We start from the raw sequence: 14,743 nt of genomic DNA on the forward strand, positions 1-14,743 counted from the left end.
TCCAGGCCATTAAAGGCCAGGGAGCAAGTTTGGCGTCCAAAAAGGGATGGCAGGCAGGCTCCTGGCACTGCAGAGCCAATGGGAGGCCAGCCAGTACTCAGTGATCAGCAGCCCCACCAGCCAAGGTGGTGAACTGAGGTGTGGCTAGAAAGTATTTTCAAAATGAGGGGATCAATACTTCAAACGACAAAAATTGCAAATAATGCAAACAATACAATGCTCAGAATATGTCTTATCAAATTAACCTTCTTTAAGCAGTATTATGCTAGACATCTCTGTTCAACAATATGTGCATCAGATTTGATGTACTAACCTTAAGTCCAATTTCATTAACACAGCTTCAGTGCTGGGTCAGTTATGTGAACTCTTGTGAACCTTGTTTCTGCTTGCCCTTAAACTCTTCATTTATCTATTTTTATGAAAACCTATGATTGCTTCCCTCAGAAGACCTAGCGGGTGAACCAATTGTAACACGGAAACATACTGGTCAACCAGTTCAATCACAGGTTTGTGCTGAGTTATGGCTGTTTTCTGGCCAAGGGTGGGAGTCAGACTGTAATAGTTGGCCAGTGTTTAAGTTCCTGATTGCTATCCTCCTGGAAAGCACATCAGGTGACGACGGGATTGCGCCCAAGTGTAGTGCCAGCCATGGTCAAATAACTTGTCGGCATTTCACCAGATGCAAGTGATCACTTGACTATCCAGATGCCTGTGATAAACAGCCATTTGAGTTTGGTCCATGAATAATTGTGTCCCAGCCTTAGCCAGCACTTTTAGATCAGAAGGAATATTTAGGCAATTTTTTTTTCCTGTTGAAAAGACATTTTGTTCTGGCATATTAAAAAGAAACAATGCAGTTTTGTGTATTCAAATTTGAAAGTAATTGCATGCGCTATGAGTTTTATGCTCATTGAAAATTGTTTCCTAAATCACTTTACTTTAATAAAGTTAGGCATTATTGAAGAACCGGGCAAGGTTTAGCCTATAAGCATATTCATGTTCAGCATTGAACACAATGTGATGGTAACATGAGATCTGTTGGCAGGTGTCCAGTGTTTGGAGGAGCATTTTTGGAGTCAGCTGATTCATTCTGTTGAGTTAAACCCTGTAAATCATGATGTCCCTCTTGGCTCTGACTGGATTTTCCAGTGTGGTCTGAGAAGCCAAACGGGCAAATCTTATTGAGCGAACATTTTTTGTCAAATGCAAACTGTCTGAGGAGTTGGGGGGAGGCGGTAGGGTTGAGGGGGGATGCAGGAAGTGGCCACTTTAAGCACTTTTGATGGTGAAACAAGTTTCTTGCCAATTCAATTGCTGAACACCATTGTTGGTCAGTATTTGACCGCTATTTCTCAAACCTTATTAAACATATGAGTTCAGGCTGTCATTCCAGTCACCTGCTCAATCCTCCCTGTGGTGCATTGTGGGTGGACACATCTGATATGCATCTTGAATTCCCCAAAGTCATGTTAACGAGAAGTTTTACAAAGGGGAAGTTGTTAAACAATTTGCCACCATACAGAACAAGGGATAAACGGCAGGGGTTGGACAAGAGAGAATGCTTATGTGTCAGTGGCTGACCTCTTGTTGCAATTCAGTGCTGACCACAGGATTCAGAGCTCATTTCAACTGCAATTTCACATTTACTGAATACCAAAACACTGGAGCCACTTTAATAAGTGAAGAACTTTTTTGATTAATTCTTCCATTTAGTTCTGGCTTTTTGAGGTGAGCCAATTGATAGATCTAGCTAAAGATCATACAGGAAATGCAGTGAGTCCTATTTCCGAGTGAAGTGAATTAGTATAAGACTGCACTGAAAGCTCAATTAACTCCCAAGTTCTCAATGTTTCTTTAATATTCACTACTGAATTTCTGGATTGCTGACTGCAAAGCATAGATTATCACAGAAAACTGGTTTTAATAAATTTGACTTGCACAATATTCTGTGGATTGCATCCCAAATTAACTGTAACTGGGCATGATTTAGCCTTATTCTTTGCCTTTGTATTAACGGAATGGGCAAACTCAAAAAGCCAGAATTTGTGCTATATTTCCTGTTAAATAATGACATTTAGCACTGTGAAACGTTGGTATATTACAAGCAACTACATTGCTTAAAGTGTCCTGGCCAACACCCTTTGACCAATAAACCAAATTGCAACTGGTGGAACTTTGCTGTGTGTAAATTGGCTGCTGTGTTTCCGACACTACAACAGTAACTGAACTTGAAAAGTACTTAATTGGCTGTAAAATGCTTTTGCGGCATTTTTAGATTGTGAAAGGCGCCATATAAATGTCACTTCTTTCTTTTTATCTAATTACATCACCAGTCTGCCATCGTTTAAAATCTGAGAGTGAGATAACCCTGGCTGTTATGAAGAACACAAGTTGTTGCATTTAGCTGAACAGGAAAGTTCTGTGGTCACTTGGAAAGGGATTGTTAATTATTGATAGGTGGTTAAGTAAAAGCTCTGTCAAGCAATTAAGTGAGGAAGGCTTCATTAACTGAACAAATAGCTGCTGAATGCAGCTGACACTCCGAAAGTTAATCTTGTGTAACCTACAAAAACAGGACTTTTATTTTATTTTTCCCCTATAAACTACCTCGCTTTACTCAAAAACAAACAAAGGCCCTGTTCTGTCGGAGGTCGTTTTTACAGCTGCTTCTGTTACTTCTTGCGTGCCAGCCATTGATTGATAAACTTTGCTTATTTATGAATTGGCTAGGTCAAGACCTGCAACCCTGAGAAAAGGGATATCGTCACTCGAAGACATCTCTTTTTTGATTGGGCAATGTTATTAATAAAGCCAAGCTGCATAATTCTGGAATCTTTCCTATTATTTGTATTCTTGGAAAAATATGTATAGAATCCTGAGTTAAATACTTATGCTTGGCGTATTCTGAAGATAGTTCAGCTTCACATGCTCCATCTATTAGCAATAACCCCTGTTACAAGAAATTGTCTCCTGTACTCTTTAGCCTGAAGCACTGACTGCCAGCATATGTGAAAGTTCATCATAGTTTTGGTTATCTCAATTTGTTGGCTGTTCTTGACATGTGCACCTCAACAATAAATGTGCTAGCTATTCAAATAAGAAACATCACAGCTAAGCTCAATTCTGTCTCTCATCTGGCATCTACATTTGACCGCTCCCTGCAGGGTATTGCTGGACGCCAATAAGCACCGAGAATACTTGGCCTATTTTCCTCTCCATATCCCTGGATAGCAAGGTCATTGACCTTGCTGAGATCAGCTAACTCAATATGGGCAGAGGATGGAACCCGAAACTCTTTTCATCTCTGCGTAGTTTAGCCACTCCCTAGATAATTTTACGTGCTATGGTTGGATGCGCGCTGACTCAAACTAGCATGACATCGCGCAAGAAAATGTCGGGCGGGCATCCCAATGTCATAGCGATGTCGTGCCATATCGCAGTCGGCGAGCATGCGCGGGAGTTGGAAGCACGCCTGTCAAGAATCAATGTTCCAATTAAGCCGATTAAAGCCCCAATCGACCAGAATTTTTGGTGGCCCGTGCTCTTCTATGCTTGGCTCATGGGCCAATCAGCCTTCAGGTTTATGCATCATTCTCAATCCAGGGCGGGGTAAAATGCCCAGAAGATGTTTGAAGGTTGAGGAGCTATGAGCACTGCAGTCAGTTGTTTGTATTTGCATTGGAGATAGCTTGTGGCATTTTTTTGTGCGTAAATATTCTTTGAACAATACGGCAGCTCCCTGAGGCAGCTCCACAGCGGTTGTTGTAAACCGTCCGCCCGCACCCTCACTTGTCTTGGCGGCCGCCCTCTTCCCGTTTCCCCCCACCCCTGGCAGCGCTGAGCCTCTCTCAGTGCGTGTTTCACACTGTCCGCCAGTTAATTGGCCAGCCAGCGTGAAATCACATATCCTTTGCGATCGTGACCAGAAGTGCATATCGACGTCAATGAGGGCTAACTACATTTAATTCTCTCTTAAGAAGAGAGGAGCAGCTGGAGCAAGCACATGGTTTCACTAGCATTACATGCTGCTCCATAGTGCACGCACCTTTGATTGCACATATATTGCTTTGCAGGCACTGCATGTCAACTCTGCCCGAGACCACAACTAAAAGGGACTCCACTTTCTCAAAGTCCAGCTGGCATGTGACCATAGACACCAAATCATGCAGGTCAATGCCTGATATCCTAGCCACAGTCATGATGCCTTTATTCTGCGGCAGACCACTGCATCGCCTGCATTGGAGCCATCACAGCAAGCCACTAGCTGAATAAAAGCAAATTTTGGAAATCTGAAATATAAACAAAAAGTGCTGGAAAAACTCAGCAGGTCTGGCAGCATCTGTGGAGAGAGAGAGACAGAGTTAATGTTTCAAGTCCATATAACCCTTCTTCAATCCAGAGGAAGAATCATATGGACTCGAAACATTAATTCTGTTTCTCTCTCCACAGATGCTACCAGACATGCTGAGTTTTCGTAGCATTTTCTGTTTTTATTTATGTCACTGGGTGATGTGGCTATCCACAGGCAACATGGCTGATGACTCCAGTGCACAACCCATACACACATATGCAGCCTGCACTCAGTGAAGGCCATGCTGCCATAAAATACATGATAGAGCAGACCACTGGCTTGACAAACAATGCTTCTGCTGTCTGGACCACTCGAGAGGAGCTCTGCTGCCTGTGGCAGTGTGGGTCATGGTGTACTGCAGGCTGCACAACCTCACCTTTCACCACCACCGAGCAGCTGAGGAGTAGAAGGAGGAAAGGAGGAAGCAACCCTCAGGCACCTTTCTGAATGGACTACATGTGAGCAAACCATCTATTTGACAATAAATACAACCCCAATTTCCCAGTCATCCACAGTCCAACACCTTCCCTTCCCTCTCTCTCTGGCCATCACAATGTCGGCTTGGTCACAATGTAAAAATAAAACACAAAGTAAACATTCCAAACCAAAGTTATATATTGAAACCTGTCATACTGCTAATTTGATGATGACTCCTGATGAAAGGTCATGATCCTGCAACATTACCTGTGTATTTTTCTCCACATATACTGCCAGACCTGCTGAGTATTTCAAGAATTTTCTGTTTTTAGTTGGGAAAGGGTGAGGATGTTTCTCCGTGGACTGAATTTTCTGGTCAGCGTGCAGGCATGTGCCCGACCCTCTCGTCCGGCGAGCATCTCAACGTCATCCCATGCTGGGGGCGACTTTTCAGTCAGCAGGCGGGTGCAAAAGTCGGAAACTTGCCCACTAACAATTAAGAGGGTAATTAGGCCCATTAAAGTTGCAGTTGCCCCCAATGTTTTTGCGGTCCGTCCAACCACATGGTTGGCAGATGGGCAAATTGGCCAGGCGGACTTGGCGTTTTTCAAGAAACCTCATACAAGGGTGGGATGAGGTTTCCGTTACTAAACTTTAAAAAACCTATGGACAGAATTTTTATAATGTACTTGTTAGGTGACTGTGATGCTTGGACAGTTTTGTTCTGATTTTAAAATCTTTATTTCATACTTTTGAAGTCTTCAGCTCCCTGGGGCATTTTCTGCCTTCAGGGAGCTTTCATTCCGCGTTCACCTGCGCCCACACTCCACCCTCCCCCACACCCCCGCAGTGCTGAGCATTTCAGCGTGAAATCGCGGTTGGGGGGGGGGCGATTACGGTTGGCAGTTCCTTCCCCGGCCGCTTCCGAACCCACCAATCGTGCCCATCCGCCGACAGGAAAATTCTGCCCAATGTTTCTATTAAGGGGTGATGCTGAAGCGGGATACAGGGAATTTTCATCTGAGTGTGTTATACTTAACCTTGGTGTCCTCTTAAATTTAAATTGGGTGAGACATCCTTCGCTTTGCAAGAGCCAAGTGCAGCAACGCATTTAGTCAGCTTAAATGGCTTTCCGACCTTAAAGCCACTAGCAGAGAGTGGCAAGTGGTGGGCAGTCCTGCATCGTTCCCAAGCAGATAAAATATTCACGTGTTTCAGGTACTTAGGGGAAGCTACATCAGCCCGGAGATCAACTTGTAGGAACACGTGAACCCATTTTTGCTGAGCATTTAAAAAAAGAAACTGAGGAGAGATTTACTTCACAGCGTGAACTGTGAGAATGACAATCACAAACATTCTAAGGAAAATGCTTATTCCCCTGAGTGAATCCAAATCTGCTGATATGTCAGAAGGTTACAACCACCATCATCATGTGATAACTGATTTGATTTATAAATCCAGCCTAACCTTTTGCACCAGGTCTTAGTGCAGAAGGGAACGATCAGTTAGCTACACAATGAATCTACCTAACCTTGGAGTAAAAATTCACATCTTAAAAATATTCTGCTCGAGTTTGCATCAAATTAAGCAAGGGAATTGATCTCAGATACCTCATTAACAGTAAGGGCAACGATGTGAAACGTGTTTGGATAAAGTCAGTAGGCATTCTTTGACAAAAAAAAATGTTAGTGCCAAATCAAACACAGCCATCGTTGAATGCAAAAAGGACAGCTATCCTGCAGAAATTAGCCAGTTCCTGCAGAAATTAGCCAGTTGTGCCTTCTCATTATGGCTGCTGACAGACACAGATGTAATAGCTTGGCTTCTGTATCACCAGCCTGCCTTCCTCGCCATTGAAATGGAAGAGAAAAGCACTCATTGAATTTCTGAGCCACCCTGACAGTTGCTGTATAGTTTTTTTATACCTTTTCCGCAACATTATTATTATATGGGTGACTAAAATGGTAAGGCAGCATGAATTGTTTGTTTTGCTGAACATAGCATTTTTGGCCATTTCATTTGCAAGCACAGATGCCCAAAGGGCAATTAAGTTGAGGTTTGTGCACATGTTCACCATTATCAAAATGCAACTCAAACCAGTTTCTTCCCCCATTTGGTACATTTTATGGCTAATAAATATAGTTCATCTGGAGTGAATTGTACCAATTACAAAAGCCTCACAAATGAAAGCTTGTTGCTTGTTAGGTACGCAGAAAGGTTTCTGAATTGAAATCACACTGGGCAATATTAGTAAGGAGCATATTAATACGTTTGCATGAGTTTCCTCTGCTATGTTAACAGTCATTAAACCATTTTAAAACAAATAGATTGATGCCTTTATTACAATATTGTGCAGGTCTGTCAACTCACTGGAGCTAACTGCACTGACATATTAATATGCTAGATATAGATTTCTGATTGGTTTATGCTCTACTAATCCTGGTTTGCTGATGACAACAACTTGTATTTTATATAGAGCCCTTAACATATAAAAAGGTCCCAAGGTACATCACAGAGGAAGAATGGAGTAGGTGCTGAGCAACAATGTGAGAGAGAGGAGAGCTGGTAAAACTTAGTCCAAGAGATAGACACAAACTTTTTAAAAAAAAAATGTTGCCAAATAACTCCACAATGTGACCGGGACTACTACCCATGGGTTTCTAAAAAAAAAAATTCAATTGTTAATGCTGTATAGTTCACCACTACATAAAGCAATACATTTATATTTTGACAAGCAGGAGTTCATTTTTAACCTAAATTTTAATACTTGGATTTACTCCAGAGTAAATGCATATATTTATTACCATATATAAATCTAGATATATTCAACTAGTGCCCCATTTCTGCTCAACAGATGAATCATTGCTGTTTGCATCCCATCAATTCTATATATTTCACGGACTTAACCTACAACCTGCATGTGTTTTATGTCTTCACAGAATCATTGTTTGCTGAATCGCAGCTGCCCACTGGATCGCATCTCAGTATCATCATGGCTTTAGAAATGGAGCAAAAAGTTAGCAAGCTGACTTTCGGATTTCAGCGCAGCTCAACCTCGGATGATGATTCTGGCTGTGTTTTGGAAGAGTATGCATGGGTTCCACCCGGTCTAAAGCCAGAACAGGTAGGCCAGCCTGATCTTTCTCACATACATCAAATATAATTTTTGGAAGGGCCATTCGATAATGTGGGTAGATCAGGAGGTGAGAGAGAGCCTCTGGATGAATCCAATCTAAAAAAAAATCCTCTTCCTCCCCCCACAAACCATCTCCTTAAATAGTTTATCTTTAAATCCCTTATTTAAGACTTCATCTTCAGCTCAATGCTGCCTTCCTTTCAGGGAAGCAATACTGGTCCAACCCAAATGCTTGTGCATAGCACATCCCCACCTACTATTGTTATTCTACTTTGTCTGATGGGAGAGAACTCAATATCATGTTATTTATTTCCCCAACACAAAGCATGCTGACGATAGATGCTCTATTCAGTAGGCAAGGAGGGAATAGGCAAAAGCGTGCAGTTAGAGGAGGGCTTTGAATGTAAATGGGAAGTATCAACACTGTAACACAAGAGATAACTGAGCCACTCTTAACAACTTAATTGTTCTAAGACTTTTTTTAAAAAAGCAACCATAATCATCATTAACATTTTAAAAGACACTCTGCATTTTTAAAGCGTGGCCATTTGCCATAATTAAGAGTAATAGCTAGAATCTCTTGGGAAGTGTTAAAACATTATAAAATTAGCTTGATACATTTCTGATGCATCACATATATAATTATAAAAGGCCCAAGAAAATAATATTTCAAAATAACAACTTTGATTCCACCCTTACAACACTATCCTGCTGTGCCCACTGTTTAGCGCAAAGGCTGGCAATTGTTTTATTATGTGTTGCTGCTCTCTCACAATAGCTGGGCTAAAAATATCATGGTATATTGCGTTGGAAATTATACTTTTAAAACCTACTGAATAAATGAAAGGACAGTGTTTGTACCCAGTGAAGTAAAGTCATCACTTCCCACCTTGAAAACTGGCACCTCAAATAACCCATTGGTTTTCCCTTAATCTGTATGGAACGAATGGCTTCTGTTAAAGGAATGTTTCAAGCGAATGCTTTATGTGAAAAGACAGGGTGTTGAAGTAGACTGAAAAGCACCGCGCACAGTTAACCTTTTCTGAAAGTAATTTATTGTTCAATAATCGGGCATGAACTTTGAAGAATGAGGCACTGTTGAATTTTTGATGAATTGTACAGGTGCAGCTTTTGAAAATGGGTGATTGTTTTAGATGCAAGTCCCCTTTACAACCTGACAGTTTCTGAACGACAATGTATGTTGACATGCCCCATCTGAAAACTGCACGATGAACCTTTCAGAGTCTTGCCTTGCCATTTAATTAAATCGCACTGCACAAGTGACACTTAATAAGATGCTTGGAAGGAAAAACATGTTATTGTCACAGACATGTAATCTTATAAAATCCTAAGCACATAAATGAGATTGATGCTTTCCTGTCAGGAAAAGGACTCACATAGTTTAACTAAGCTTCTTTAAAAATCTTAATCAAATATACAAGCACAGATAACAGCTCATTGCAGAGCAGTACAGCAGTTGAAGATTGGGCACATGTTTTGAAGATTTTTAGTTGGTAGGTCAACAATGGATTTAGCTGTTCTTGAGCAGGTTTGCTGGATTTTTTAAGCGTTTCATGATTCGCAGATTTCCACTGGCGAGCTCAAACTGCAGCCATGAAATGTCAATATTACGATAGTGTCACAGGTTATCTGAGAGTTGCATTATCAGGCCTCACTCACCTATTCAAGGTTCTATCATGCATTTTATGGATACTTTTCAGTTAACTACATTGCAAAATAACTTTAATACACAAACTGCAAATAGTACTGTTTAAGAAGTAGAATGACATCATTCCCAGTCTTTTGTCTGTTTTTTCAAAGCCTAATAGTTACCATTTTAATATGATAGACATAAACACCACTCTAAATCATCTGCCTTATTTTATTTGGATAAACTGGTAGTATTCAGTTCATGGACTGATGTTCAAAAGGACATGGTTCAGTTCGTGGTCATGAAGTATTACTTCTGGTGAAAGCCTGAGGGCTGAATTTTAACTATCAGACCACTCCACAGCAGGCAATCATGATGGCAACCTGCATCGCTCTGTCTCAGCTCAACTATTTAAAGGGACCCTGGGAGGGTTAGAATGGAAGTCCTGTCCAGGTGTCAAAACTTGACAGATGGGCTGTCAACATGGAAAGGCAGCGCTACTAAAATGCATGCCCGGTGCTGCAAGCTGGAATGGCCAGGAGGGAAATTCTATTCCCCTGCTTAGAGGAGGAATAAGGAAGCCTCAGAGAACCAGCAGGATGTGGCCGAGGAGGCCGGCAGAAGGAGTGTGGAGTCTTGCTCCAAGATACAGTGCCAAAAGAGGTATAATGGCCTGATCAAAGCAGGAATGGTAAGTGGTATAGCAAATTCAATTGCAAGTCCCCTCAATCTGCCATCCCCAGTATCACCCCTCAGACCAACAAACCTTCCAGGTGCACATATCCTTCTCTCGAGTCTCCTCCTGATGTCCCCATCAACAAGCCACCACTGACATTCACCCGCATCTTACAAACATAAGAAATAGGGACAGGAGGAGGCCATGTAGCCCCTCAGGCCTGCTCTACCATTCAATAAGATCATGGCTGATCTGAGTGCGTTTTGAATTCCACATTCCCATCTACCCCCATAACCTTTGATTCCCTTGCCTAACAAGAATCTATTCACCTCCGCCTTAAAAACATTTAATGACGCCACCTTCACTGCTTCTGAGGCAGAGAAATCCAAAGTCGCACAATCCTCTGAGAACAAAAATTTCTCCGTATCTCTATCCTAAAAAGGTGACCCCAATTGTAAAACAGCGCCCCCTAGCTCTGGACTCACCTGCAAGAGGAAACATCCTTTCCACATCCACCTTGTCAAGGCCGTTCAGGATCTTATATTCTTCAATCAAATCACCCCTCACTCATCTAAACTCCAGTGGAAACAAGCCCAATCTGTCCAACCTTTCCTCATAAGTCAACCCGTTCATTCCAGCTATCAATCTAGTGATGAAAGCATATAAGATCCTGAACGGTACTGATAAGTAGACATGGAAAGGATGTTTCTTCTTGTGAGTGAATCCAGAACTGAGGGTCACTATTTTAATAACTTAGGACAGAGAGGAGGAGAAATTTTTTTCCCTCAGAGGGTTGTGCAACTTTGGAACTCCCTGCCTCCGAAGGCAGTGAAGATAGGGGTCATTGAATATTTTTAAGGCAGAGGTAGATGATTCTTGTTAGGCCAGGAAATTAAAGCTTATTGGGGGGTAGATGGGAATGTAGAATTCGAAGCACAAACAGATCAGCCATGATCTTATTGAATGGTGGAGCAAGCTCAAGAGGCTGAATGACCTACTTCTGCTCCTATTTCGTATGTTGATATGTTCATAAACGTCCTCTAAACTGCCTCCAATACATTTACATCCTTCCTTAAATAAGGAGACCAAACTGCACACAGTATTCGAGATGCGGTCTCAGCAATGCCCTGTATAACTGAAGCTTATCATCCTTCCTTTTAAGTTAAATTCCTCCTGTAATAAAGGATAGCATTCCATTAGCCTTCTTAATTACTTGCTGTATCTGCATACTAACTTTTTGTGACTCATGCACTAGAACACCTAGATCCCTCCACTTTGGAATTCTGCGTTTGTTCTTCAATTAAATAATACTCTGCTTTTTTATTCTTCCTGCCAAAGTGAACAACTTGACATTTTCCCACATTACACTCCATCTGCCAGATTTTTGCCCCCTCACTCAACCTATCTATACCCTTCTGCAACCTCCTCATGTCCTCTTCACAACCTACTTACCTACCTATCTTTGTGTCATCTGCAAATTTAGCTACCATGCCTTCACTTCCCTCATCTAAGTCATTCATATAAATTGTTAAAACGTTGAGGTCCCAGCACAGACCCCTGCGGGACTCCACTTGACATAACCTACCAATCAAAAAAGACCCATTTATACAAACTCTCTGTTTTCTGCTAGCCAGACAATCTTCTATCCACGCTAATATGTTACCACCTACACCATGAGCTTATATTTTCTTCAATAAGCTTGGATGTGACACCTTACCAAATGCCTTTAAGAAATCCAAGTACAGTGCATCTACGTCTCCCCTTTATCAACAGCCCATGTTACTTCTTCAAAGAACTCCAATATATTGGTTAAACATGATTTCCCTTTCACAAAACCTTGTTGAATCTTCCCGATTACCTGAGTTTTTCTAAGTGTCCAGCTGAAGCCTCCTTAATGATGGATTCTAACACCTTCCCCACAACAGACATCAAGCTAACTAGTCTATAGCTTCCTGTTTTCTGCCTCCTTCCTTTCTTGAACAGAGGGGTTATATTTGCTACTTTTCAGTCTGGTGGAACCTTTCCAGAATCTAGCAAATTCTGGAAAATTAACACCAGCGCATCTACTACCTCATTAACCACCTCTTTTAAGACCCTAGGATGAAGTCAATCAGGACCTGGAGACTTGTCAGCCCGCAGCTCCATCAGTTTGCTCAGTACCACTTCCTAGTGATTGTAATTGCTCCAATTTCCTCCCTCCCACTTCCTGATTTATAGCTATTACTGGAATTTTTTTTGTATCCTCTATAATGAAGACAGAAGCAAAATATTTGTTCATTACTTCCACCATTTCCTTATTATCTACTAGTAACTCCCCTGTCTCGCTCTCTGGAGGCCCAATGCTCACTTTAATTACTCTTTTCCTTTTCAAATGCCCGTAGAAACTCATACCATTCGCTTTTACATTTCTAGCTAACTTCTTCTTGTAATCTAATTTCTTTCTCCTGATTAACCTTTCAGTCATTCTCTGCCGTTCTTTTAGCTTCTTCTTGTAATCTAATTTCTTTCTCCTGATTAACCTTTCAGTCATTCTCTGCCGTTCTTTGTATTCTGACCAATTATCTGACCTGCCACTCATCTTTGTGCAGTTATATGCTTTTTCCTTAAGTTTGATGCTTTACTTAACTTCTTTAGAAAAGCACAGATGGTGGGTCCTCCCCTTCGAGTTTTACTTTATGGTAGGAATATACATATTCTGAGTATTTTGAAATATCCCCTTAAATGTCTGCCACTGCTTCCCCATTCATCTATGCTCTAGCCTAGCATCTCAGTTCACTTCAGCTAGCTCAGTTTTCATGCCCACATAGTTGCCCGTACTTAAGTTTAAAACACTAGTCTTAGACCGACTCTTCTCCCTTTCAAACTGGATGTAAAATTCAATCATATTGTAGTCGCTGCTACCTATGGGTGCCTTTACTCTGAGGTAATGAATTAATCCAGTCACATCACACAATACCAAATCTAATATAACTTACTCTCTGGTTGGTTCTAGAATGTGCTGCTCTAAAAAAACTATCTCAAATGTAACCTATGAACTCCTCATCCAGGCTACTACTGCCAATCTTATTTTTCCAGTTTATATGTGGAATAAAATCACCCATGATTATTGCTGTCCCTTCATCACAACCACCCAATATCACTTCTTGTATACCTTGTCCTACATTTTGGTTACTTTTAGGGGACCTGTAGACTACTTCCACTAGTGACTTCTTTTCCCTATCATTCCTCATCTCCCCCCAAACCAATTCAACATCCTGATCTCCTGAACCAAGGTCATCTCTAACTATCGCACCAGTGCCATTCTTGATCACCAATACTATCCCTCCACCTTTACCTAGCTTCCTATTCTTCTTGAATACCATATACCCCTCAATACTCAGGAGCCAATCCTTGTCATCCTGCAGCCACGTCTCCATAGTGACTATCAGATCATATCTTTTTACTTCAATGTATGCTATCAATTCATTTGCTTTGTTATAAATGCCACACACATTCAGATACAGAGCCTTTAGTTTTCCCCTTCTGTTATCTTTGTAACGCTTAGTGTTGACTGTTGATGCATTTCTTTTTCCTCTCTGTCCCTTCCTGTCATTCTCTGACTTTCATTTCCGATATTACAATTTTGCTCTCCTGCCTTGACTCTAGACCTTGATTTGCTGCATCTACCCAAGCTTGATCCCTCAGCGCCGTTTATTTTAAGCCCTCTCTGCTTTCCTAGTTAATGCAGCTCATTAAAACTGGCCCCAGCATGGTTCAGTGTAGGCCATCCCAATGGTACAGGCCCCACTATCCCCAGTGCTGGTGCCAGTGCCCATGAATTGGAATCCAGTCTTTGATCCACGCATTCATCTCTCTAGTCTTATTTGCCCTATGCCAATTTACACGTGGTTCAGGTAATAACGCAGAGATTATTAGATTATCACCTTTGAGATTCTGCTTCTCAATTTGGTACCTTGTTCCTCATACTGACTATGCAAAACATCTTTCCTTGTCCTGTCTATGTCATTGGTATCTACCTGGAACATGACAGTTGGATCCTCCCCCTCCCACCACAAGTTCCTCTCCAGCCCTGAGCAGATGTCCTGAACCCCGACACTGGGCATGCAACACAGCCTTCGAGACACTTGCTCTTGGATGCAGAGAACAGTGTCAACCGCCCTCACTATACTGTCCCCAATAATTTATTTTTATTCTTTCATCGGATGAGAGTGTTTCTGACAAGGCCAACATTTGTTGCCCATCCTTAATTGCCCTTGAACTGAATGTCTTGTTAGGCCATTTCAGAGGGCAGTTAAGAGTCAACCACATGACTGTGGGTCTGGAATCACATGTAGGCCAGACTAGGTAAAGATGGCAGATTTCCTTCCCTAAAGGGGGTTCATGAACCAGATAGGGTTTTACAATTGACAATTCATGGTCACCATTACTGATTAGCTCTATATTCCAGATTTATTTATTGAATTCAGATTCCACCAGCTTCAGCAGTGGGATTTGAACCCATAGCCCTAGTGC

The 14,743-nt window shown here is 41.6% G+C and overlaps 1 protein-coding gene across 4 annotated transcripts in view; it reads left to right on the plus strand.

Moving 5' to 3' along the window:
* The window catches only part of prickle1b (prickle homolog 1b), a 197,758-nt gene that overhangs the window by 149,932 nt on the left and 33,083 nt on the right, over window positions 1-14,743 (plus strand). For all 4 annotated transcript variants that reach the window (XM_041216207.1, XM_041216208.1, XM_041216206.1 and 1 more), the window contains exon 2: window positions 7,708-7,892. In XM_041216207.1, coding sequence (XP_041072141.1) covers window positions 7,761-7,892 — 132 coding nt within the window. In that variant the 5' untranslated portion in view covers window positions 7,708-7,760. The remainder of the gene's footprint in view (window positions 1-7,707; window positions 7,893-14,743) is intronic.

This window comes from Carcharodon carcharias, chromosome 21, assembly GCF_017639515.1.
Source record: "Carcharodon carcharias isolate sCarCar2 chromosome 21, sCarCar2.pri, whole genome shotgun sequence".
Taxonomy (NCBI): Eukaryota; Metazoa; Chordata; class Chondrichthyes; order Lamniformes; family Lamnidae; genus Carcharodon; species Carcharodon carcharias.